Source organism: Ictalurus furcatus, chromosome 8 (genome assembly GCF_023375685.1).
Source record: "Ictalurus furcatus strain D&B chromosome 8, Billie_1.0, whole genome shotgun sequence".
Classification (NCBI taxonomy): Eukaryota; Metazoa; Chordata; class Actinopteri; order Siluriformes; family Ictaluridae; genus Ictalurus; species Ictalurus furcatus.
The window spans coordinates 2,096,873-2,121,168 of NC_071262.1; the positions used below are offsets into that span (position 1 = coordinate 2,096,873).

At 39.4% G+C, this 24,296-nt stretch overlaps 4 protein-coding genes across 8 annotated transcripts; 1 reads left to right on the forward strand and 3 right to left on the reverse strand.

The window, feature by feature from the left end:
• Positions 1–448: 448 nt before the first annotated feature.
• rnf103 (ring finger protein 103) lies at positions 449–6,245 on the reverse strand. Of its 2 annotated transcripts, XM_053630454.1 has the most exons (5): positions 5,939–6,245; positions 5,485–5,640; positions 4,275–4,420; positions 3,888–4,003; positions 449–3,733 (listed from the first exon to the last, which is right to left on the reverse strand). In XM_053630454.1, the coding sequence occupies exons 3-5, from the start codon at positions 4,410–4,412 to the stop codon at positions 2,245–2,247; spliced, it is 1,743 nt and encodes a 580-aa protein (XP_053486429.1). In that variant the 5' UTR covers positions 4,413–4,420; positions 5,485–5,640; positions 5,939–6,245; the 3' UTR covers positions 449–2,244. The 2 variants fall into 2 exon arrangements, with proteins under 2 accessions (XP_053486429.1, XP_053486428.1); XM_053630453.1 differs by having other exon boundaries at positions 5,485–6,245.
• A 1,700-nt stretch (positions 6,246–7,945) lies between these two features.
• On the forward strand, positions 7,946–13,544 carry mxd3 (MAX dimerization protein 3). Its single transcript, XM_053630774.1, has 6 exons — positions 7,946–8,082; positions 8,799–8,898; positions 9,752–9,781; positions 9,871–9,985; positions 11,439–11,604; positions 11,931–13,544. Exons 1-6 carry the CDS (start codon positions 8,013–8,015, stop codon positions 12,044–12,046), a joined length of 597 nt encoding a protein of 198 aa, XP_053486749.1. The 5' UTR covers positions 7,946–8,012; the 3' UTR covers positions 12,047–13,544.
• An 881-nt stretch (positions 13,545–14,425) lies between these two features.
• Positions 14,426–18,325, reverse strand: prelid1a (PRELI domain containing 1a). 2 transcript variants are annotated; one of them, XM_053630772.1, is made up of 6 exons: positions 18,059–18,325; positions 17,538–17,652; positions 16,520–16,745; positions 16,118–16,231; positions 15,736–15,814; positions 14,426–15,635 (listed from the first exon to the last, which is right to left on the reverse strand). In XM_053630772.1, the coding sequence occupies exons 2-6, from the start codon at positions 17,627–17,629 to the stop codon at positions 15,514–15,516; spliced, it is 633 nt and encodes a 210-aa protein (XP_053486747.1). In that variant the 5' UTR covers positions 17,630–17,652; positions 18,059–18,325; the 3' UTR covers positions 14,426–15,513. The 2 variants fall into 2 exon arrangements, with proteins under 2 accessions (XP_053486747.1, XP_053486746.1); XM_053630771.1 differs by having other exon boundaries at positions 17,538–17,673; positions 18,059–18,321.
• A 1,186-nt stretch (positions 18,326–19,511) lies between these two features.
• On the reverse strand, positions 19,512–23,932 carry LOC128611351 (myosin-9-like). 3 transcript variants are annotated; one of them, XM_053630769.1, is made up of 11 exons: positions 23,666–23,932; positions 22,769–22,888; positions 22,365–22,532; positions 21,886–21,942; positions 21,623–21,742; positions 21,354–21,524; positions 21,047–21,166; positions 20,649–20,696; positions 20,386–20,505; positions 20,209–20,268; positions 19,512–19,781 (listed from the first exon to the last, which is right to left on the reverse strand). In XM_053630769.1, the coding sequence occupies exons 1-11, from the start codon at positions 23,729–23,731 to the stop codon at positions 19,662–19,664; spliced, it is 1,170 nt and encodes a 389-aa protein (XP_053486744.1). In that variant the 5' UTR covers positions 23,732–23,932; the 3' UTR covers positions 19,512–19,661. The 3 variants fall into 3 exon arrangements, with proteins under 3 accessions (XP_053486744.1, XP_053486743.1, XP_053486745.1); XM_053630768.1 differs by having other exon boundaries at positions 21,886–21,945; XM_053630770.1 differs by having other exon boundaries at positions 21,886–21,939; positions 23,666–23,931.
• Positions 23,933–24,296: the final 364 nt, after the last annotated feature.

The following is a 24,296-nucleotide window of genomic DNA, read 5'->3' on the forward strand; positions in this document are numbered from 1 at the left end:
AGGACCATACTTCAAACCGTCAGCAACCTAATCCCAGAATCAAACTGCGGACCCTGGAGTTGTGAGCCAGCGGAACCACACTTAACTGGTAAAAACAAAAAATAGTTGCATAGGTTAAAGTTAGGGGAGGCTGTAGAATTTATTTATTTATTTATTTAACTAAATCCAACCACATTGCCTTCACGTGTTTGAATTTGTAAAATATATATATATATATTTTTTTTTTCTTCATAAGACTACTTTCGGGGCTTTAGCTTCTTCAGTACATTGAGAATGTACTGTAGCTTATCTACACATTAACACTGGTCTCAGAACATTTGGTTCCTTGCCTAATTACACAATTCTCTTTCTCTTTAACGTCAACGTACAAGCATATAACATATGAGAAACTTTATGATTATTTATATCCTCAAAAACAGATTTAAAGTAGGCCATAAAAAGCCGTAAAACCGTGAAAGTCAACTTTAATGGATCGAACAGCACAATAAACCAATGCTCCAATGTCTGTTTTCAAATTCACACAAAACAGCTGGAGTATGTCAGTGGGGTAAGGGCATTAATAATGGTATTACAATGTATATATTCTGTTCTGGAAAAAAAACAAAACAAAACACAAGTCCCATGCTTCGCCGAAAGAAAAATGAATTCGTGATGGAGTAGCGGAATCTAGCAGGAAGGCCAAGTCGGCCATTTTACCTGGTATTCAAGCATGTTTTTCAAGTTTGTTTTCTTCTTTTGTGTGTATTAAATATAAGGTGACTGACTGGTTTCAACGGACTGGTTTGTCAAGCGTCATGGACACGACGCCGTAATTTTACACATTTCAAAAGCAGTGTCGAAAAAATAAACGCCGGTTAAGGTCCAGACATCCTTCCGTCTTAGAAATGCTTGATTGCGTAACATCGGCTTGATATAAGCAAGCTGACCTTTAACGTGGCCAGTGAGTCATGTAGAAGGGTCGTATTTTCGTGGATGGAAAATGAGCTCGGATAAATCAAAATAACAGTAAAACGGGTCAGTAGTATTTTGACGGATTTTACTACACAGTTGTACGTAATATCATATTTATTGCGTTTTGTTTTCAGGATCTATTTTGATAAGACTTCGTTTTTATCCGTATGAAGAGTCAATCTGCCCATAGTCTAAATTTAACCACCTGTAAATGAACAGTTAACTGGAGATCAAACTGAACTATCACCCACATTTCTGTGGGCATGCCCATCCCCACATAAAACTACTTGTGGACTGAGTTTGCCATTATATAATGTCACCGTAAGGTCCCTCGTATCTTGCTCCTTGCTTAAATTGAACTGCGTATGAAAGCCTGTGCGGGGATTTAATTGTTACGTGGCAATGCCTAAAGTTAGGACCATCTGTTTTCAACACTATGCCAGCTTTGCTTGATGTGACGGTATGATTTTGACTCAATGTCCTCTCAGACTGCTACTCGAAGACGATCAGGAACTAACTAAACAATCACCAACACTCTTACTCTATTAGAAACCCCCCCTCACCCTCCTCTCCCCCCCCCAAAAAAAAACCTCCACTATATTAGATACTGGTCAGAACTGTCCACCTGAGAAAGATCTAAGGATGAAATGACTAATAAATCAGCTGAGCTGCCTAGGTTGAGCTGCGGTTGATTTGTGTAATGTATTACACAAGTTCTGAAACTTAATTTTATATCGTAATCCGTTACATTTAGAAACCGAACACACATTGAACGTACATGGAACTCTGATTGGGAATTTTTTTTTTTTTTTTTTTGTAACTTTCATCTCATCGCTAAACTTCATAAGAGCTAAGATAGAAACTTGTCTTTTCAACAATTGTGCCATTACTTTCTTTGTTACAAACAAAAGTGCCTCACTTTGCCCATTATAAAACTGTACTTTTCACACGTATTCTCCAAGTATATATTTAAATCATGTTAGCAAGATTTACGTAGCCAGTAGGCTGGTTTTTGGTATCGATTAAGCATTAGTCATGGACTAAAAAAAAAAAAATTAGTTCAACATTTCTAATTAATATTTAGTCCATGCCTAGGCTTAACATCTTGAAGAAGAAGAAGAAAAAAAGAAAAAAGCCATAACACACTAATGTGTATGTAGGTTCATACCACCAAAAATTAAAACAGGACTCATGGATAATAACATGGATCTACAGGCCTACAGACTAACAATGGGCACATCAAGAATTCATAAGTTATGTATGGTGAATCAAATTTCCAATCAGTGGAATATGCTATTCTGGTTCAGGTGGAAAATCTGCATAGGGTTGTCTTGCTGGTCTCTTCTTATAAGATGGCCACCGACACACTGGACAGCAGTGCTGCCCGCCTGCCAGCCAGACCACGATGCACTGCTGGTGAAACACGTGGCCACACGGCAGTCCCATGACAAGGCATTCCGTTTCAAAGTTCTCCAAACAAACAACACATTCTGTGCAATGAAGCATGCCACAGGGCCACTGGGACCAATCGGTGTCCCGTTCCTCTCCAGAAGACCAGGATTCTCGAGACCTCATCCCAGCTGCACTCCTTTCACCGGTATGAGCCCTCTCTGCACTGTTGTCTTGTTCTTCCTGCTCACGACCTGGTTCCGTGAACGACGGGTGCACCATCTTGTTTGTTGGATTAACTTGGTCCATTCTGACGGTCCTCTCTGACTGTGTGCACCTGAACCTCCAAGTGGGCAGATTTTTGATGTAGTCTATGGGAACAAGTGGGCGAAGCCACAGGTCAGGGAAGGCCAACCTGTCTAAAATGAAATTAGGATCATCATCCCAGTCTGACTCATTCTGAAAGGAAGCAATGGGATGTACCAAATAGCTGGTGTACCAATCCCAAAGGCTGGACAGCCACTCCAGGTTGTTTGCATTTTGGTCTTCATTGCTACATCTCCTCTTCTTCTCAAAGTAGTCTATGAGGAGCCCATGGGCCAGGTATGTGCTCAGGAAAAGTGCCGGGTGGGAAGAATAGAAGGTCCAATCTGCCCTGACCCAAGAGGCGAGAGCGGTGGTGTCTGCGTAGCGCAGCAGCTTAAGACTGTATTCATAGAAGTTATCCAAATATGGTAGCTGAAGGAATCCAAGAATAGGGAGCCAAGAAATGATGAGTAAAGAATTATAGGTTCCTAGCGTGCTGATCAGAACCACAAAGCGCTTAATCGTGGCTCCTTGTGTTATGAAAAGGTCCATCCAGGCCATCAGGTTGACCATGACCAAGCTTAGAACAAACAGATCATTGACCTCTGGTTGAACAGAGCGTAGGAACGTGTCCATGGCATGCAAAGAAATGTACTCCCCAGTGCTGTTGCCATATCTGTAGATACCCTCTGGTGTTTTGAGAATATACGAAGGCATCTGTCGCACCCCGATTTCCTCCAAGCAAGTGGTGTTGTCCCAGTTGCGAACGTCAACAAAGATGAACTCGATGCGCCCTGTGAATTTGATGCTGAGGGCTGAGAAGAAGGCAGGGGGCTGGAGCAGTTTGGCAAACAAGAACATCTTCACGGGCTGCTTTTCTCTCTGGTACCAGTCCTCCATTAACTGTTGTGAGAAACGGATGGTCTTGATGCGGGACGCGACGTGCGCGGTCATCCATTTGAAGATGTGCTCCGTTTCAATGCGCCTACCGTTATACTCTTTCAGTATGACCTTTCCTTTCGAGGCGTACGTCTGGGGAACTGACATGATCAGAGTGGACTTCATCCAGCCACGTTTATGGCAATATCTGATAGTTTGGGTGGGAGGGAGGAGTGGGGGGGAGATAAAAAAAAAAAAAGAAGACGACATAAATTAGTGTGAAATGCAAAAACAAATTAACAAGATAATAAATACATTTCTATGCGATTACAACTCAATCAACATGCAGTGCAATTCCTGACCTGGAGTCACTCGAGCAGTTGAAGGTGCCAGTGCGGATGCCAAAGCGAGAAACCTTCTGTACCATTTTCCCCCAGTTGGCTGTGCTCAGTAGTGGATTTCTCTCTTGGGCTATTACCTACACACACACACACACAAAAAAAAGAGAATCGTTTTTCCGTTTTATATCTTATAAAATCCCATTATCACTATGCATCCAGAATACACACCTGATTTGTAAGCCATGTGTTACGTTTCATTTGGCGTTTAAATATTTGCATATATTTTAATGTTGCGTCGTATATTTCTATTTAGAGACATTCAGATCTCAAAAGATCAAGTGGTGATTAAAAAAAAAAAAAACGGAAATAGATCAAGTAAAACGTGCTAATGAGCAGGATAATATCTACCTGGACCAACCAGATGCCATCCTTCGTGTCTTCCACTAGCTCATAAAAGTGCATCTCCCCACTAAAACTGGTGCTGGAATCTGATCCTGCTTCTTCTTCTTTTTCATTTTTTAAAGCTGAATAGAGCTCCCCTTGCATCAGGTCTCCTTCAAAAACAAACAAACAAAATATATATATGATTAAAGTGGTTTACACTATTAAATTTAGACTGACATGTTTAAAAAAAACAACAACATCATCCTCTGTTTAGTAGGTGTATATTTTGATTTTTTTAAATTTTATATTTAAGTGTTCTTAATCTTTTCCTAATTAAAGGTACACTGAGCATTTTTATTATCTTCAGATTGCTGATTTGAAATTCAAAACTGAAACGAATACGGCTCGGTCCTTCAGCGTTCACTCTTCCCAAAGCCACGCCCCATGCTGATGGCTTAAGGGAGGAGCTTTTTCAATTGACAAGCAATAAACGACGCCTCCTTGCCCAGATCGGTTGGATGTCGGGTTGGTCTGTACTCTTTTTCGGGTGCCAGAAGTGCACCGGGAACTGGAGTGCATACTCTCGAGTCGATATTTTTCCCCAGAGTTGCCGGGCTTCGAGGAAAGTTTCTGACGTATACTACAAAATGTGTTCCGACATAAAAAAATAAATAAATAAAAATCGCACTTTGATTGCGCTTTTATTTGCTGCAGATGTCTGTCGCTCCAGTCGGTTGCCATTTTAATTCCTTCTGCTTTAAAAATAAATAAATAAATAAACATGTTCAGTATACACCGCGATACAACCCAATATCGTGATACTCGGTACACCATCATATCGGTGTAATAATAACTTCATGTTGTACAAGTACTAGATTTTTTTTGCTGTTGTTTTTGGTATCACTATCAAAGCTAATCCAGACCTGAAGTGTTGGATCGGTACTGCATAAATCCATTTTTTACATTTATTTCTGATCCGTTCCAAACTTAAACACAGGGCACGACGTGCCTTCAAGGATGATGCCACCATGATTTCAAATTTCACCTGATTTACTAACAGAAGCTTGCGCTGGATGTCAGTATCAGATCAGATCAGATCTGCGTATGACCATATATACACAGCGATCAATTATTGGTATTGTTAAAAAAAATCAGAAGCGTGGGATCGGTATGTCCGTACTCTCCGTACTTTTCCTACCACTGCTCGATATCTTTAGGGTTAAAACCAGTTTACCAGAGTTTTCAACCAGCTCTCTGACGTCCCTCTTCTCGGCCAGGCCGGAGTACCCCAGTCCTCTCCCCTCTAGGATGGTCTTCAGCTTTTTAAAGCTCAGTGTTACAGGATCCACCAGCTGGGTGGCAAAGATTCCCGTCTCATACCACACAATGGCTTCAAAAAATCGAGCCACGAGAAACAAAACCAAAAAGTAAAGGAGCAAGAAAAACAGTTTTAACCACATTTTACTCAATTTCTAAGAGATTCCGTGATAGCTATATGTATGTTATGGTAATGACTGCTCTGTCTGACATTGGAGGACAACAGGTAGCCTAATATATGACAGTTATGTCTCTTGTCCTTCTTCAGCTGTTCTGTTCTAGCAAACAATCTCTAGAGCACAGTCTGTATTATTATTATTATTATTATTATTTTAGTCACTGATCCTCTGAAGATCACTGGAAGATCTTACAGCTGTTACAATGTCCATTATTTCCACTTGTATCATTTGGTAACAGTTAATATTTGCTGCTACACCTAAACCCCAGCGCAGCAGGCCAGTTTGTTGTGGCCCAGCCTGCACAGAACACTGACGGTCGGGTTGCTCATCTGGAGAGGGTTCTTGTTGGCTGCTAAATTAATCCTTAATCCTTAACCAAACGAACAAAGAAGCAATAAACATGAAAACAACACGAAAATAGACCGGTTTTTCTTTTTGGCATTAATTTCCAGCTTCGCTGCAACGATCGCGCTGTTGATCAGCTGGTAGACATAACAAAAAGAACGTCACTTCCGCTTCCGCCTTAGCAACCCCAAAACAAAAGCCAAGAAAACGGCGTTTATTTCTGAAAACTGTACATTATTATTATTATTATTATTATTATTATTATTATTATTGTTATATACAGATTATATTCTACGGAAATATTAAAATATAAATGTTTTGATGCGCACCGTAAACAGCAGAATGCTACAAAAAATTAAACCACACGAGTTGGAAGACAGCAAGGTTCAATCTCAAACGCTTTCCAAGCAAACGTATTACTAGTACGCTACTAGTAGTGCTACTACTGCTAACACCCCCTTTAGTGTGCCTATATAGTGAGCATATAAAATTACGCCATAAACCAGGACAACACAATGAGACATATTCCTTCAAAGTAGTAATACAAAATAACAAACGTAAAATATAATCAAATAAAACAGTGCCAGAGGACAAGAACAAAATTATAATAAATAAAAGGAAAAGGGTTGGCACTTTATACAACATACCTGCTTACAATGTTATAAGCTCTAATTGCCTTTTAACTCGTGCAATTACACAAAACAGAACAATAAAGCTTGAAATCGTTTTTAAAGTAAAAAAAATTGTTTTGGAGTCAGACCATTTCATTTTATGAATGTGAAACTTTCCCATTAATATTAACAACTGTATGGAGTATGCCTTATCTTTCTCAATTCCATGATCATTGAAGTGTATTATCATGTCACTTGTTTTACTTTGTTATTAATATAAAATTTATCCACTGTTCGCCAATTCACATCTCCAAACACAGAAAGCGAGCTGGAGGAGAAACAATGTTATTAAGTATATTTCTAATGTAGTTATGAGACTATTTTGTATATTTTCTATTTTGTAAAAGATATATTTAAAATGTCAAATTAAAATATATATATATATTTCTCTTGTGACGTATTTCTCAAAAGGAACAATACTTTTGTAATGGATTGCATCCAGTACAACAGCAAACTCCTTCCAAACTATTCCGGTCCCAAATTTCTTTGTTTCTTTTTGAGTTGTTTTACAAGTTTGTCACTATAACTGATACAATGGTTTTGTTTATGGAGTGTGATACCGCCAATTTTAATATAATTAAAATTCTTATTTTATTTGGGAAATATCATATGCATAAAGCAAAGTATATGTTAACCGTACCAAATGGTAGACTATTTTCCACTGACTTAAAGATTTTTTATTTTTTTTTTACAACTCTTTAATGTCAATACAGAACAATCGTAAAGCTGTTATGACATCTTGGCTGTTGAAAATGATACTTTATGTATTAGATGTCTGATTGATTTTTGCAGATGAGATGCAGAATTTTGATTTGACTGTTTTATAGATTCAAGAGTTTTTGTATGACTTCGTATTCTCCTACTGTTATTTCATTAATAAAAACAAACAAACAAACAAACAAACAAACAACCCTCCACCCACCCACCCACCCACCCATCAAACTCTAATACTCTAATACTAATACATTTCCATCATTGTTTAAAAGCAGCCTAATTAATATAATATTGTTTTCAAACCAGTAATAAATAAAAAGAGAGATTTGTTTTTTTGTTTTGGAAAAATCCTATCGGGTTTTTGTCGAGGGAACCGGTTTGATGCTAACTTCCGGGTTCCTGTACGAAATGACGTCATCCCTGCTGACGCGTTTGACGTGGCACCTGAAGCTGCCAAATCTCCTGCACAAAAACACACAGACACATAGCTTCACGGGTGTTGCCGCTTTCGGTGCTATAGCTCAATTAAAATCAGGATGGAAGTAAACACATGCAATATTCAAGTCCTCCTGCAAGCTGCTGAATATTTAGAGAGAAGAGAAAGAGGTACTGTAACATTTACTTATGTTAAGTATAATGTTGTTTCTTTGTGAGAAATCACAGAATGAGAGACCAGCCCCCGCTAAAGACAATCCAGCAGCCGCTAAGACAAAAATAGTGCTTCTTATGTACTGAAACAGATATTTTCCCCACTGACTTTAGAGATTTTATCCTTGTGTTTTGAGTTCCTGTTTGGAAATGATGTAAAAATGTGTTTATTCGTCAGAAACATTGTGTTGGAGTGCAGCTCTTTTTCAGCTCCTCCATTGTACACAAAGGCGCGCGAACGGCGGTAAATTTGAAAAACTGTCCTCTCTGCCATTAAACATCATATTAATTATGCAAACATAACTACGAGAAATATTCGTTATTCATTCTTGCCATTGTGCAAAAAAAAAAACGCGTTAGATAATTAAACCGGCGGCGCAAAAAAAAATTTAAATAAATAAAAAATAAAACGAAAACATCAAAAACTTCGCTCGCGCTGATTTACTGCATTTGCTTTTTTTTACCTGAATGAAAACGTTTTTATGTTAGTCTTTAAAAAAAAACAAAAAAAAAAACATTTTATTATTTGAACTGTTTACCTCAGTCCTTTGCTTAGATATGTAGTTAATTAGCATGCTAGCTAATTTAACGTTAGTTGTTACTGTGACCAGTTCTGGTCTCTGGGCGTTTACAGAGTCGTTTATTTTTCTGTTTTTCTTCTTCTTTTTAAACAGAAGCCGAGCATGGCTACGCTTCGATCCTTCCTTTTTACAGCAAAACGACAGAAAAAAGAAGCAAATCGAAATCTAAAAAGAGTTCAGCGGGGAACAGCAGGTGAGTTTTGAGGGGTTTTTTTTTTTCTCCGCTGAGCCCTACCGCGCATGCGCAGACTCTCTGCTCTTGTTTTTCTTACCAGATTATTCATTCAGGGAAATCCTGAGAGTTGAAGAAGTTTTAATCTGGGTACATTTTATGCACGTGAATAACTGTGCAATCTACCAATTACTCGTTGATTGCAGTAAATAGTCAGTGTTAGTAATAATGCATAACTGTCTATCGAAATACAATGATGTTTATTAAGGGAATGGTTCAAATTGTAAGGAATTATACACAGGTTTTCCACAAAGGTCAATTAACCATGTCAGTTAGTTGGAGCTACTTATTCTGGTCTTACCAGATGTCAGAACAGACCTGTCAAAGTTAAGTGCTGGTAGATGGAAAATGGCTTCAGGATTACTACTGCTTACATCATAGACACATTGCTTTTTTGTGTGTGTGTTTTGATAACGGGTAGTCGATCAGCCTAAGATGGATTTTTATGCAGGGAAGGGAGTGGAAATGGTATGACGAACCACCTCAGTTCCTCTCACTGAACTAAAGCCTTAAATTTTTTTTTAAAAATCCCCAAAATATAGTGGCAGGGATTTCCTAATTGGCCAAATATACCCAAACCGTTAACTCATATTACTATCGTAATTGGATGTGTATTACTACCCCGAAGGGATGTTCAAGCAGGTGTAGGATGACTTCAGCTTGCAGTGTGCGTACTGCTTTTGGAGGTCCTGAACTGTCTGTGTTCACTACAATAGCTTTAGAAAATTAAAGGGAGGGGGCCCAAAACATATTCCATCAACTATTAGTCTTAATTTGATGTTAGGTTAAAATGGTTAATGTTTTTCTTTTCCAGGTCAGTTCACAATGAACTGGAAAAGCACAGGTATGATCATATCCGTATTTTAACTCCTATTTCAGCGAGTGTTTTTCGACTTGTTACACCCAGCTAAAGTTTCTGATTTCTGCGTGCAGACGAGCTCAGTTGCGGCACTGTTTGGAACAGCTGAAAGAGCAGGTCCCGCTGTCCTCGGACTCCACGAGGAACACCACTCTGAACTTGCTGAGGCGGGCACAAATGCACATAAAGGTGAGGGGAAAACGTCGTTCAAGATCCTTAAACATTTAAAGGTGGGTTACAAACCTTACAGATACGGCTGTCTTTAAATGTGAACTGGGTAAAAATTTTAGCTTATTAATGCTGATTACTCTGTTTTTCTGAGTGTAGATTTTTCAGAAAGAACGAGCAAGGGAAAAGTGTGTGTAACGGAAAGAACTTGTATAGATGAGGTCTTGCCACCCATGCCTTTTATATACATCGATCAACCGCAACAACAAACACACCTGTCTCAAATCGTTTAGGTCCCTTTCGTGCCACCAAAACAGCTCTGACCCTTCGAGGCACGGACTCCAGAAGACCTCTGAAGGTGTGCTGTGGTATCTGGTACCAAGACGTTAGCAGCAGATCCGTTAAGTCCTGTAAGTCGCGAGGTGGGGCCTCCATGGAACGGACTTGTTTGTCCAGAACACACGTAACTGGAGACTGGTCAGAGTGTCCATGCTGACCCATGTCCACCATCAAAAGCACCTTCAATGGGCATGTGAGCATCAGAACTGCACGATGGAGCAATGGAAGAAGGCGGCCTGGTCTGAAGAATCACGTTTTCTTTTACGTAATGTGGACGGCTGGGTGTGTGTATGTCACTTATCTGGGATAGAGATGGCACCAGGATGCATTATGGGAAAAGGGCAAGCTGACAGAAGCGGTGTGATGCTCTGTTTGGATAACGTACCATCTACCTAAACATTATTGCAGACCAAGTAAACCCCTTTATGGCAACGGTATGAGAGGCCCCTTACAGTGGCGTCTTTCGGCAGGATAATGCTCCTTGCCCTACTGAAAAAAATGTTCAAGAACTGTTTGAGGAACATGACACCTTGAACATGTTCAAGGTGTTGACTCGGCCTCTGGTTTCCCAGATCTTGAGCCGATCGAGAGTCTGTGGGACGTTCTGGACAAACAAGTCCGATCCACGGAGGCCCCACCTCCATCGCAACTTACAGAACTTGAAGGATCTGCTGCTAACATCTTGGTGCCAGATCCCCCTTCTCGATGGCTCAGAGCTGTTTTGGTGGCACAAGGCGAGGCGGACCTACATATTATGCAGGTGGATTAATGTTATGGATGATCAACGTAGTTCTATGTGAATTAGAGCTGCAACTAACGATTAGCGTAATCGATTTCTTTCTTCTTCGATTAATCGGATGGTTTAAAAAAAAAACCCAAGCTTTCAATACCTTTTTCTTCCCCTGTTCATTAAAAAAAAAAAATCCACAAACTGAGTGTTGCATATATAATGTTGCATACATTAAAACAGCTTTTTGTCCAGTTATTTGTATCGATTTAGATGTCGCAGCTCTAACGTAAATGTCGGTAAAATCCTGCATAATCAGGCGGTGTATATATTTTGCAGGATGTGTGTAGTGGCAGACTTGACCACACCTACATTGGAGTCTCATTCTGTTGGTTGTTTTGTTTGCAGAAGCTGCAGGAGCAGAACGAGCGGGCCGAACTGCTGAAGGACCGGCTACGCTGGGAGCAACAGGAACTGCGGATGCGGCTGCAGCAGCTGCAGGGTGGCACAGAGAGGATGCGCAACGACAGCCTAGGCTCGGCCATGTCCTCCGAAAGATCCGATTCGGACAGAGGTAACTGTCCGGTTGTAAGAAGTCTATAACCACTATGCATGACATCGAGTTAAGCGGACACGAGAGTTCGTTCCGACCGCGCGATCCGATTGGTGAAAAGCATCCTAGCCGTGCTGTTACGTATAACAACAGCATGATGTCCGCTAAAAAAAAATCTCTGAAAGAAGAATGATCGAGATTGATAGAGTTAATTGCATATAAACATCGCTGTATTTATACATCATAACTATTAGAAAGCAATCTATACAATAAATAGCATAGGAGTTTTATTATTATGGTCTGGAAACATGTAGCATTAAAATGTTGTATCTGATCTGTTATTGCAGAGGATGTGGAGATCGATGTCGAGAGCATGGTGTGGACTTTGGACTCTGACGGTCTGGGCTTAACGCGCACCGGCGCGGATCATAGTTACTCCACTTCTGACCGTGCCTGGTTATGACGACCATAAATCTGCTCTTATTATAAATTGCTGAAACATTCCAAAAACTGTATCACAAGGTCGAAGGCTAAGGGGAGGAGGGGGAGAAAAAAAAGAAAGGGGGGGGGGGGAGAGAGAGAGAGGAGCCTCAAACCAAAAACTTGACGGCTTGTCACAGAAACACACTGCTGCCATTTTATAACCATCAGACTCAGGCTGTTCGCAAGCACGGCTGGATTTCTTTTTTTTTTTTTTTTTTTTTATGACCTGGTGCTGTAGATACACGGTGATTAACGGAGGTCTGACGTTTTTGTTCTTAAATGTTCTCGTCATCCTTCTTTAAGCTAATCTGACTCTGTGTCAGGGTCATCCTGCAGTATATACTTTTGCTTGCACTTAGACCTTTTCACTTATTTAACAAATGTCGCTCTCTAATTTTGATATGTTGCACAAAGCAGCCGCATCAGCACTTAACTTCACGTCGTTCACGCGTCGGACGTTTGTTCTCCGGATTGCTTATGGTGAGATTTGCAGATCATGTCCAAATCAGTGTTTTTTTGTTTTGTTTTTTTAAAAAAAAGCTTTTCTCTTTTGAAAGATCAACATCACTCATGGATGTGTATTCTGTGCAGCAAAGTGATAAAACTGTCTTCTTAAACTAGTTCTGTAGTGAATAATTTCGCTCGCCCGGTTAAATTCAAACCGTAATAATCGATAACATTTTAAATTAACATTGGATGATTTCACAGACGGCTGGATTATAAAGTCGATGGAGGACTCGATCCGATAATAGCATGGTCCATCTTCTATACCGCGCATCCTTTTCAGGGTCATGGGGAACCTGGAGCCTATCCCAGGAAGCACCGGGCACAAGCCGGGGTACACCCATGGTTACAAACTAAATTTAGTATTGATCAGCTAGGACAGTCTCATTCGCCTTAACGGCAACTTCCTTCGTTTCGCAGGGGCATGTTTGGGTCAAGTATTTCATACTGATTTGTACGTGTGTTTAAGGAAAGCGGTTCATGAAATGAACACGGTATTTGTTTCCTGCACTAGTAGTTCTTGGGTACGCTAATTTTCCTAAAACGATTCCAGAACCATCCGGTGTTATTTTTAGAAGGAAATGTAGTTTAATAGAAAGCATTTCCCCCTTTTTTTAAAAAAAAAAAAATGTAGTTGCTAGGCTTCACCTGGAAGGTGTCTCGATACGTAGGACTCTTTTTTTGAAATGTCTATGTACAAGAAAACATGTTGAAATATCAGCAATCCTGCTGAACCAGGCATTTATGCAATGAATTAATGTTCAGTTATTCAGTGTAAATATACACAAGCTAAATAGTACACTGTATATGTGATTGTGAACACCAAAAGCCTTATGAATTATTTTTTTTTTTTGTATGCATTTGGAACGCCATCACTTTTGTATTTATCTGCCCTCTGTGTATTCGTATGTAGCATTTTCTTACCAATGTAAACCTTTTTTTGTACAAATAAATATTTTATGTATTTAACTTGACTTCACGCCGAGTGTTTGGAAGTTCATTCAGTGTTTAAATTACTAACATGAATGGAGTAGCCTATACCTGCAAACGATGACAGTGCCTCTATTTATGTCCTAAATAAAACTCTTTGCTTAAAGGAATACTCCAGGGTTATTCACTGCAGACGGATCGGGACGTGGGATATCCACTGAATTCATCTAAAAAAAAAAATTTAGGATAGTGTAGAGGAGTTCATTTTTTACCCCCGGTAATTTAATTCAAAAAGTGGAACTTTGATATATTCTAGATTCATTACGCATAAAGTGAAATATTTCAAGCCCTTTTTTTTTTTTACGTTTTAATCCCGATGATTACGGCTCACGGAAATCAAAAATACAGTATTCTCAAAATATTAGAAATGTCGAGCTGAAGGCCACTATCAAAGCGGCCTGGGCTTCCTGAACACCTCAGCAGTGCCACAGACTGACCGCCTCCATGCCACGCCGCACTGATGCGGTAATTCCTGCAAAAGGATTAAAACCCCAACCGAGCATCAGCGCATAAATGAACATACCTTATCAGGTCGACATTTCTGTATTATAAATTCTTTATTCGAATATGTTAAGATATTGTGTTTTTGATTTCCGTGAGCTGTAAGCCGTAATCATCGGGATTAAAACAACAAAAGGCTTGAAACATTTCACTTTATGCGTAATGAATCTAGAATATATGAAAGCTCCACTTTGTGAATTTTTGACCCATGACGTGACGGTGCCTTGGGGCTCAGCCGAACCTTTCGGACCAAAGTTCGTGCCTCTCTGGGAGTTCCATTTGCACCTCTTTCCCGCATGACGCGGTGTCTGTGTGGTCCAAAGATTTTTGCGTACATCTTTCATAAATAAAAGAACAGCCGCTGTGTCTAAAAATCACAATTTTATTATGATTATTTTTATTGACAGTAAACGAATGCAGGATGTATGTCAATTAAGAGCTTCGCCGAGTCACGTGAATACTTTTAACATTACATTTCAAGATTTGTTTTCCAGTCAATATTATTTTAAACACTAAGATTCAAGCATATACACAGACATTGCCATCTGCTGCAATCCTATCTTTTGTTTGTTTTGTTTTGTTGGTTTAAGTCGTGCAGCTCACACAGGCAATGACTGCTTGGTAATGTGGACCTCATCAACGCTCATATTACTTCAATTTGAAGCAATGAAATCATATACAGCAAAACAGAAAGGTGTTTTGGTTTTGGGGGGAAAATTAAAAAAAATTTAAAAATCACCCAAATGGAAATGACGCCCCAAAAAAGAAGAATTAAAAGGTTTTTTTTTTTTTTTTTTTAAATACCCTGTAAAATAATAAGGGGAAACATAGTAAGATATAACAAACACGTAGGTACGTATGTTCAGACAGCAGGACAAAACTGATTTATTTCTTAAAAATTTACATTTTATACCGAGCGTCAATATTCCATAAGTAAGCCTAATCAAAGTAGTAAGGAATTTGTGTCGAACACATATGACCTAAAACGTTTGCCTTTGGAAATAAATATTACAAGGATCGTGTTTTATATAACGGCGATGTCCTGTCTAATATTCAACTCAGACAGCACGAACGCAAGAACTAACCAGGGTGCTGTGCTGTTATCACCGCAACAGGCACTACAGTTATGATCTGAGCGTCTCCTTCACAGTCCACATCGCAGGTCCCGAAACCTGTCCGCATACAAACGTGCCTCGGATCCGATTTCATAGGTTTCCTTCTCATACACCCTAATAAAATGGGATTTCTTCAGCCTGCCTGTCTGAACATAGCCATATCGTATGTAAACACAGACTACGTGGGCCACCAAAGGATGATTTTTTTTTAATCCACGACGGAGTCAAATTTACTTTAACGATAAAATACTGAAGGGCATAAGTGAGGGAATGGGTGCAAGAGTTGAAATCAGGCACAGGCTTAGAAAGATGGTGCCCCCCCGTCAATGTCTCTTCATCATACGTATTGTTTCTTTTGTGCTTGAGAGGCCAGGTCTTTAGCCTTCTCTTTAGCGGCGAGTGCCGTCTCTCGAGCTTTCTCTGTTGCGGTCTCTGCCAGCGTCCTTGTAGGAGTTTCACCTGCACAGCAGGTAAGTGTAACTTAGCAAAGAGGTGGAATTATGGAATTCAAACCCAAATAATTTAAATCAATCAATCAATCACGACAACGGGGTCTTACCTTGCATTTTCGCCAAGACATATTCAAATCCTTTCATGGTCTTTACTATACTGCTCTTAAATCGGGCAAGGCCAAATTCCTTTAAAAATAAATAAATAAATAAAGTGTAGAATGAGGATTTTTAGACAAGCGAAAACATTCACTGTTGCCATTTAAAGCTGGAGGTTAAACGCAGTAATTAAATGACCGGCTAGTCAACAGGCCACGACTGCTCGGTGACTAGGGTTGGCTGTGCTATTTTCAGTGGCTGCTGTTAACGTCGCAGTGTAATCACCCCTTAGGAGTAATTCACCACTACGTCTGAGTCACTGCTGACTCGGTGTTATTTAAACCTCCGTGACGTTTCATCTGGTTTGGTGGAGTCACCCTCTAACTCACTGACCTGAACGGCTCTGGAAAAGCCGTAGAGATTGGACGAGATCCACGCCTCTCTCTTGACCTCTGTAAGGTTGCTGTTGTCCAGGCTGCCCGTGTACACACACCGCTCCTCCACAGACTAATGAAAGAAATAATAATAATAATAATAATAATAAAAAGGTATAATAGGCATAAAAAGAATAATAAAGGCAAAACAACGGGTTTAGTAACACTAAAATGTACGATACAAACTTGCTAGACTCAGTACAAGTAAAGTCAGACACGCGTGATGCAAATTTACCAATTCATCATTCGGACCACTAGCAAACCTACAGGAACTGGGCAAAATGCTAATTTCATCACCGAGTCCCTATAATTGTGCATCAGTGACACCTGCAGCATCAGAAGAAGCATCTAATCGGCTCACCATGAGACGTGCATGGCTGATGTTCCAGGTGAACGTGACCATGGTCCTTTCCTGAGGATCCACTACAGAGTCCTCGATGATGTAGGCCTTGCGTGCCATGTGGCTGGGAAAAAACTTTTCCGCCCAGCGTGGCACTCGGCTGATTTTGGTCAAGAGTCGTCGGGAAAGGAGGCGATTATCAGGAGTCACCTCCCGAAAGATGATGTCTTCCGTCAACACGTGATTACTACAGAGAAGAGGAAAGAGAGGAATCCCATTCAACCGCAGCACCACCTAAACGAATTAGCTCCAGAGCCACTAAACACGACCAGAAATATTCTGATAGTAACCGTTGCGGTGTCCCAATTCACCTACTATCGTTATACATAAAAGAGTATTAGTCGTATTAGATTAGAATTAGTTGGTCCCAAAGTATAGTATGTTAAAATGAGTATCCCAAAAGGCATCCGGGACGGTCTACCATTTCTGGTCGATTTTCGGAAGTGTGGATCTGTGGACGATTTTCAGTTCAGCTAATATCGCCCACAATTCGCATGAGGGAAGAGGAGGAGGAGTTTTGTGACCGCTTGCGCCTCTGAATTCAACCTGCAAACATGGCGGACGAGCGTAAAGTCAGAGATGCGTCTTCGGTGTGCGAGTGCAAGAACTTAAAATGTTAAACACTAAGCAAAGTAACGAACGAAGAAAAGCTGAAACGAAAGGAGGAGTGTGTTTACGGTCGAGATGTGCGTAACCAGGCAACGACATGTTAGTACGTCCCCATCCTTTTGGTACATACTCAGAAGTATGTACTTTTTCCTTCACCCCAAAAAAAAAAAAAAAAAAACAACAAAAGAAATAAAAGTACATACTTTTAGTGCATCGTACAAGTAGGCGAATTGGGACACAGCACACAATGTTGAATGAGAGTTGCCACAACTGCGACACATTTCTGTTTAAAAGTGAAATGTACATTCTCAACTGGGTTATCATTTAATTTAATGATAATAATAATAATAATTGGTTGTTGTTTTTTTACCTGTAAGGATTTGGGTATCTTTGCCAGAATGCTTGTGAAACTTGGTCCCATGTGGCTTTAAGAGAGCCTGTGCAGTTGAAATACTTTACCATTGTTCCCAGTAAAGATGCTTTTACTATAAAATAATAATAACAATCTGTAATGAGAAAAAAAATAACATTTTTAAATGAAGTCTAGGAGAACTGAACAACAACTTACTGAATTAACCAGATGGCTTTAAATTTAAATATATATATATATATATATATATATATATATATATATATATATATATATATATATATATATATATATATATATATATATAATGTTAAGCAACATACAAACAATGTTCGACCATTCTGATATTTAATTTAATGTTCAGGAAGAAGAAAATAAAAACACCAACTATCTTAGCAATGCTACATGCTCCCAGCTAACACGCTTACTGCCTGATGCTAGGCGCTAGCTAACATTTTTTTTTTGGTCAGGAATCCTAATATTCACTTAAACTACTACACAGAAAACGGTTAAATGTTTACCACTTATCGGAGAAGATGTTTATCTTGAATACTTTGCCATCTCTTAGCCTCCGACATTTCAGGAAGCAGGAACAGTTCCAGAACACGAGACGTGCTTCACGTCAGGAAGGTCATGGACAGACACACTTCCGCAAAACCGTCCGTTATGTGCACTTGTAACCCTACGTAGGACGCCTAGCTAGTGTGCAGACATATGGCCGCCATAGGCTACGTGCACTCAGGGGTGTGCGTGTCTTGCGTCTCTGGTGGCATTGTTTACATCCGGCAGTACAGTGAGATAGTAGTGTCTAACGTTTGGGGGTCTTTCTTTCTTTCTTTCTTTCTTTCTCAGTCTTACAATAAAAGTCATAGTGTTGGGTTAGTGTTAGTTTGTATTAATAGGTATTTTCTTACTTTTATAGATTGTGTTTGCTACGATAGAGTATAATACCTCTCTCCAGCTTATTAAAAGGAGCTCCTTTTTAAAAAAAAAAAAAAAAAGAAATGTTATTACATGCACTCAAAAATTGTGTTCCCTGAGACTTTAATCGTGGTAGGCTACCAGATGGGTTGGTTTGAGTATTTCACAAACTGAGCTCCTGGGATTTACACATAATTGTGCAAACAACAACAACAAAAATCCTGTGAGCGTAGAATGTCCAAACTGGTCTGAGCTGACAGGAAGTCTATAATAACTCAAATACACACTTTGTACAACCGTGGTGAGCAGGAAAGCAGCTCAGAACGCACAACACCACAATCAAAGCTTGAGGTGGATGGGCTACAATAGCTGAGGACCACATCAGGTTCCTCTCCTGTCAGCCAAGAACAGGAATCACATTCTCCCAAGGGATCAAAAATGTTGGGGTTTTTTTGTTGTTGTTGTGATCTTGCCATTTTTAGATTTGTGCCGGTATTTGTTTTAGAAACGCAAATTACAAGGTGATTCCCATCATTTTTTCCCCCTCAACATTGAGTGAATCCATCATTTTTTCCTCTACTTGATATGGGGGGAAAAAAAAAAAAAATGCCATTAATTAAAATGATTTCAGGTAACTTGTTTGAGGTGTGTTTTAAAGCCAGAATGTTCAGCTATTAAACAAAAATAGTTGTGTGTCATATCTGTGATTTGCTTATTTGCTACGAAGTCAAAAGGCAGAGGGAACACCTTCTAAGTGTGGCCATTTCATCATTCCATTTCATCCTAACCCTAAAGCTGCATTGTACAATTCGGATTTATTGCCCACGAACGCTATACCAGACCGATTGCGGGAACAGGAGTCGGATCATCGTTGCTCCGTCCGAGTCTTCTGGATATGAAGGTGGATCACGAACAGCTGGTATGGATCCATGCTTGAGAATAAACTTTTCCTCAAATCCTGCTTTGTATTGACCAATATCGCATGGTATCGTGATACTTCAGCTGGTATAGTATTGGAAGATATGTTTATGGTATTATGGCAACCCTAATATAAACGGAACATTTTTGAAATTTTTTGTACAATCATCTTTTTATTTCATTCAGCTTTCATTTCTTATTTTTTATGTTCATCATGATAAACGATGTACAGAATTTCTGGTTGGCGATCTGATTTTTTCCACTTCTTTGGGCGTCCTGTGTGATTTAAAGCAACGTAGCACAGTCCTCTAGTGAGTACCGCAGAATTCCCAGTTGTTTCATCAGGGCGAACTTCTTATTCTCTATCTCGGCAATGGCATTCAGAGTATTCTCCTGAGCTTCACTCTGGTAGTTCAACAACGAACAGATGGGATATAAACGAATGATTCAAGAATGAACAGATACAAAGCCAGACACAAATACAGATACACATCAAAGGTGCACAATGTTTTTGATCAGTGTTTTGTGGCTTGGAGTAGATTATGAGAGTGTGTCCAGCAATCTTTTCTGATCTTTCTGGAACGTAAGAAACCCAAACACTAAATTCAGTTTGATCAAATATTATTAGGTGGCTATTCTTTTCCACTATGAACAAGAGTTCCCTGATTTGGAATCCATATTGTTGTTTAGAAAGACAATTAGTGGGCTTACTCAGTCGTATTAGATAGAAAGCTTGCTAAGAAAGCTCTACAAGTCATCTGGCTGAGATGGATTATGAGCTCAAGTGATAAACAATGAGGGGAAACCCAATTTTCCCTTAACATTTTTTTACCTTAATGGCTTCATACTTGGACAGAAGGGTAATGTATTTCTGCTGCTCTGGATCCCGCTCCTAGAAGACAACGATGGGGTTAGAAGAGGTTCAAACTGAAGAGTGCAGGCATTTTTATTTTTGACTTTTGGCCATATGAGTGGAAAAATCTCTTTTTATGAGTGTTTTCTGACTTACGTTCAGTATCTCTTCATTAAACTTTTGGCTCTCATGGACTTGTCCCTCCAACGTCTCCACTGACGCTTGCGGTGTTTTCACTTCGTCCTTCAGGTCAGAGTTCTCGTCCTCCAGAGTATCCTGAGTGAATGAAATTGATAAAAAGGTTTTATACACCATAAATGACCAACATTAGAACTTTGATGCAAAGATATTTTATCAGCTAACAGGAACTACACAATGAACAATTCATGACGTTTAAAATTAAGAGAAGAAGAGCTTACCTTAGTCTCTTCGGATTGGTACCAAAGGACTTGGGATTTCTGGAGCTCCTAAAACACAAACACTCGCATGAGTGTTCACATCTGCAATGGAGCATTTCACTTTTGTTTGAAAATGCATAGTTGTAAACAGATGCAAATATAGAATTGATCAAAACCTTACACTGTCTGGTCAAAGTGTGTATTGTCTCTCTTGAAAGTTTTTAAGGTACAAGTGAACTTTTATGTAATTTTCTCAAAATGTGCCATGTTGTTTGATATTCAAATGAATGTGAAAAGTTTTTTAAATGTTCTTCTGTCCTCCAGGAATATATATATATTTTTTTACTTTTGGCCGTACGATTGTAAAAGTCTCTTTTTATGTGTACCTCTAAATTGTTATTAAAGCTTTTCTCACTTACCTTCAATTTCTTTTCAAGCATGCGGTTAGTGTCACGGAGTTCTTCCTCCAACTTGTCCAGTGAGCAGTGCAGTGTTTTTACTTCGTCCTTCAGGTCGGAGTTGTCTTGCTCCAGAGTATCCTGAGTGAATGAGATTGATCAAAGGTCGTTAGACACGACGAATGACCAACGTTAGTACTTCTTTGCAAAGCCATTATCATCATTTAAGGCTTTCAGACATATACAATAAGAACTAATCAGCTTTGTGCAGGATTATGGTTCCCCAGATTCAGTTTCTCAGTCAATGAAATTAAAATTCGTTCCTTACCTTCAATAACTTGGCACGTGTCTCATGAGTCTCACAGAGTCGTCTCTCCAACTTCTCCTCTGGGCCCTGCAGTGTTTTTAGCTGCTCCATCAGGATGGAGTTCTTGTGCTCCAGCTGAGCGTTGGACTCCAGAGCAATCTTAATTCTCTCCTCAGATTCAGCCAGAGAAGACTGTAAGTTCACCAGAAAATGTCATCAGCTTTATTTACCTGTAAGAAGACTCTTTTTATGTGCACCTCTAAATTGTTATTACAGCTTTTCTCACTTACCTTCAATTTCCTTTCATGCATGAGGTGGGTCTCATGGAGTTGTCCCTCCAACGTCTCCACTGACGCTTGCAGTGTTTTCACTTCGTCCTTCAGGTCGGAGTTCTCCTGCTCCAGAGTATCCTGAGTGAATGAAATTGATAAAAAGGTTTTATACAACACAAATGACCAACATTAGAACTTTGATGCAAAGCCATTCTATCAGCTAACAGGAACTACACAATGAACAATTCATGACGTTTAAAATTAAGAGACGAAGAGCTTACCTTAGTCTCTTTGTAGTCGTAACAAAGGATTAGGGATTTCTGCAGCTTTTGCTCCTGCTCCTCAAACACAAACATGCGAGTGTTCAATGTTCATATCTGCAATGGACCTTTTCACTTTTGTTTGAAAATGCACAGTTGTAAACAGATGCTGTGGCATAATTAAAACTGCAACGTCGGCTTGTAAGATTACGATCAGTATATAACCGATCAAAACCTTTCACTGTCTGGTCAAAGTGTGTATAGTCTCTCTTGAAAGTTTTTAAGGTACAGGTGAACTTTTTATTTTATTTTCTCAATATTTGCCATGTTGTTTGATATTCAAATGAATGTGAAAAGTTCTTTTTAATGTTCTTCTGTCCTCCAGGAATAAATAAATAAATAAATAAATAAATATTTTTTACTTTTGGCTGTAAGATTGTAAAAGACTCTTTTTTTTTTATGTGTACCTCTAAATTGTTATTAAAGCATTTCTCGCTTACCTTCAATTTCTTTTCTTCTATGAGGTCAGTCTTATGGAGTCCCTCCAACTTCTCCACTGACCCTTGCAGTGTTTTTAATCGAGTCTTCATGATGGAGTTTTCATACTCCTGCTGAGCGGTGGACGCTACAACAATCTTAACTATCTTCTTATCTTCAGCCATAAAGGACTGCAAGTTCAACAAAAAAAATGATATCAGCTTTATTTAGCTGTAAAAGTCTCTTTTTATCCATCCATCTTCTATATTGCTTTATCCTTTTCAGGGTCACGGGGAAACCTGGAGCCTATCCCAGGGAGCATCGGGTACAACGCGGGGTACACCCTGGACAGGGTGCCAATCCATCGCAGGGCACGATAGTCTCTTTTTATGTGTACCTCTAAATTGTTAAGGCTTTTCTCACTTACCTTCAATTTCTTTTTAAACATGCGGCGAGTCTTGTGGACTTGTCCCTCCAACTTCTCCAAAGAGCCTTGCAGTGTCTTGACTTGGTCCTTCAGGTTGGAGGTCTCGTCCTCCAGAGTATCCTGAGTTAATGAAATTGATAAAAAGGTTTTTTTTAAAATTTTTTTTTAAAGACACCACACATTACCGACATTAGTACTTTGTTGCAAAGCCACGATTAGCAATTACAGCTTCAGGACATATACGGTAAGATCTAATAAGCTTCATGCAGGATTATGGTTCAATTTTGTTCCCTTCCTCTCAGCATATAATCCTCAATTTCCCAACATTACGGGTGTCCATCTGACAGACTCGTAATTTTAATATCCCCCATACAGTTACAACAGGATTCAAGTCAGTAGATCAGCCAGGCCATGCAAGCTCTTCATTTAAGAAGATGATGTTTAATATGAAGCTTTTCTCACTCACCTTGCTTTATCTCTCAGACTTTGTATGAACCTCAGAGAGCAGTTTCTCCAGCTACATCACTTTGTGCTCCAGGTATTCAACATAGAACTTCTCGCAGTCCGGTTGAACACCGGACACCTCATCTTTCTCATCCTTATCCTCCAGAGTCATTATGTAATTTTCTATGCATGCTGAGTAGTATTTCGCCTCACACTAGATTGCCAGCACAATAAAGCCTGATATTTGGTCTGACCTGGCCACCACATTGTTGCCTAAAAGGTCTGGCTAGATCCCTTACTGAAAACCATTTGTTTTATATTATATATATATATATATATATATATATATATATATATATATATATATATATATATATATATATATAAGGAGAATTACATTTAACAGTTCATCGTTACACCAGGACCGAGAAGTACTTATGGAAATAACCCTACCTTTGTGGACAGTTGTGCCTTCGAAGGCTTCCCTACTCGGCTCCTCAACTTCACACTTTTGGACATCGTTAGCTCCAGCTACGTTGGCTTCAGCTCCAGAAGCCGCAAAGCTTGTAAAACTCTTGCATTTACAAAAATGTAAACATTATGTCTTACTCCTTAACAGGTCTGATAAACAGCTCGTCAACGTCGAGTTCAATGAAACAATGAGCCTCTCTGCCTTCTTATTAATCTCGTAGAAAAGAATTTGCGTTCTGTTTCCAGTGACGTCACAACCACCTCTCCATGGAAACGCCATTCTATAGAATCTCCGTTCTGCGTCTCCCCCTCCCCTCTGCTACAACATTTATCATATGAAAATGTGATTTAGTTGATTTTCACTTCATCATTTAATGAAATAATTAACTTATGTATTCGTATAATACGACATACTGACAAAATCTCACCCGTAGTAGGTCAGTCATCCTACTAGGAGTCTACAACATAAAACAAAGGCAACCTGAGAAAACACACAATACAGTTTTTAAACCTATCACCAATGTGAAAAACTGTTTGCCCGCCTTCAACTTAAAATCTGGTTGTGCCACCTTTAGCAGCAATAACGGCAACCGAGCAATCGATCACTGGAGAT

What these genes read in the sequence shown, in the direction of transcription:
- rnf103 (XM_053630453.1), bottom strand. Translation starts at nt 5,710, where the DNA reads ATGTGGTTAAAACTGTTTTTCTTGCTCCTTTACTTTTTGGTTTTGTTT. An exon ending in AGAGCTGGTTGAAAACTCTG is followed by an intron (nt 4,421 to 5,484) that starts GTAAACTGGTTT and finishes TTGTTTTTGAAG; the next exon opens with GAGACCTGATGCAAGGGGAG. An exon ending in AACTGCTCGAGTGACTCCAG is followed by an intron (nt 3,734 to 3,887) that starts GTCAGGAATTGC and finishes CCAAACTATCAG; the next exon opens with ATATTGCCATAAACGTGGCT.
- mxd3 (XM_053630774.1), top strand. Translation starts at nt 8,013, where the DNA reads ATGGAAGTAAACACATGCAATATTCAAGTCCTCCTGCAAGCTGCTGAA. An exon ending in AATGAACTGGAAAAGCACAG is followed by an intron (nt 9,782 to 9,870) that starts GTATGATCATAT and finishes TTCTGCGTGCAG; the next exon opens with ACGAGCTCAGTTGCGGCACT. An exon ending in GGGCACAAATGCACATAAAG is followed by an intron (nt 9,986 to 11,438) that starts GTGAGGGGAAAA and finishes TTTTGTTTGCAG; the next exon opens with AAGCTGCAGGAGCAGAACGA.
- prelid1a (XM_053630772.1), bottom strand. Translation starts at nt 17,629, where the DNA reads ATGGTAAAGTATTTCAACTGCACAGGCTCTCTTAAAGCCACATGGGAC. An exon ending in TCAGCCATGCACGTCTCATG is followed by an intron (nt 16,232 to 16,519) that starts GTGAGCCGATTA and finishes TTCTTTCATTAG; the next exon opens with TCTGTGGAGGAGCGGTGTGT. An exon ending in TGTCTTGGCGAAAATGCAAG is followed by an intron (nt 15,636 to 15,735) that starts GTAAGACCCCGT and finishes CCTGCTGTGCAG; the next exon opens with GTGAAACTCCTACAAGGACG.
- LOC128611351 (XM_053630768.1), bottom strand. Translation starts at nt 23,731, where the DNA reads ATGTCCAAAAGTGTGAAGTTGAGGAGCCGAGTAGGGAAGCCTTCGAAG. An exon ending in TGCTTGAAAAGAAATTGAAG is followed by an intron (nt 20,697 to 21,046) that starts GTAAGTGAGAAA and finishes TTTGTGTTTTAG; the next exon opens with GAGCTCCAGAAATCCCAAGT. An exon ending in TTAATGAAGAGATACTGAAC is followed by an intron (nt 20,269 to 20,385) that starts GTAAGTCAGAAA and finishes GTTGTCTTCTAG; the next exon opens with GAGCGGGATCCAGAGCAGCA.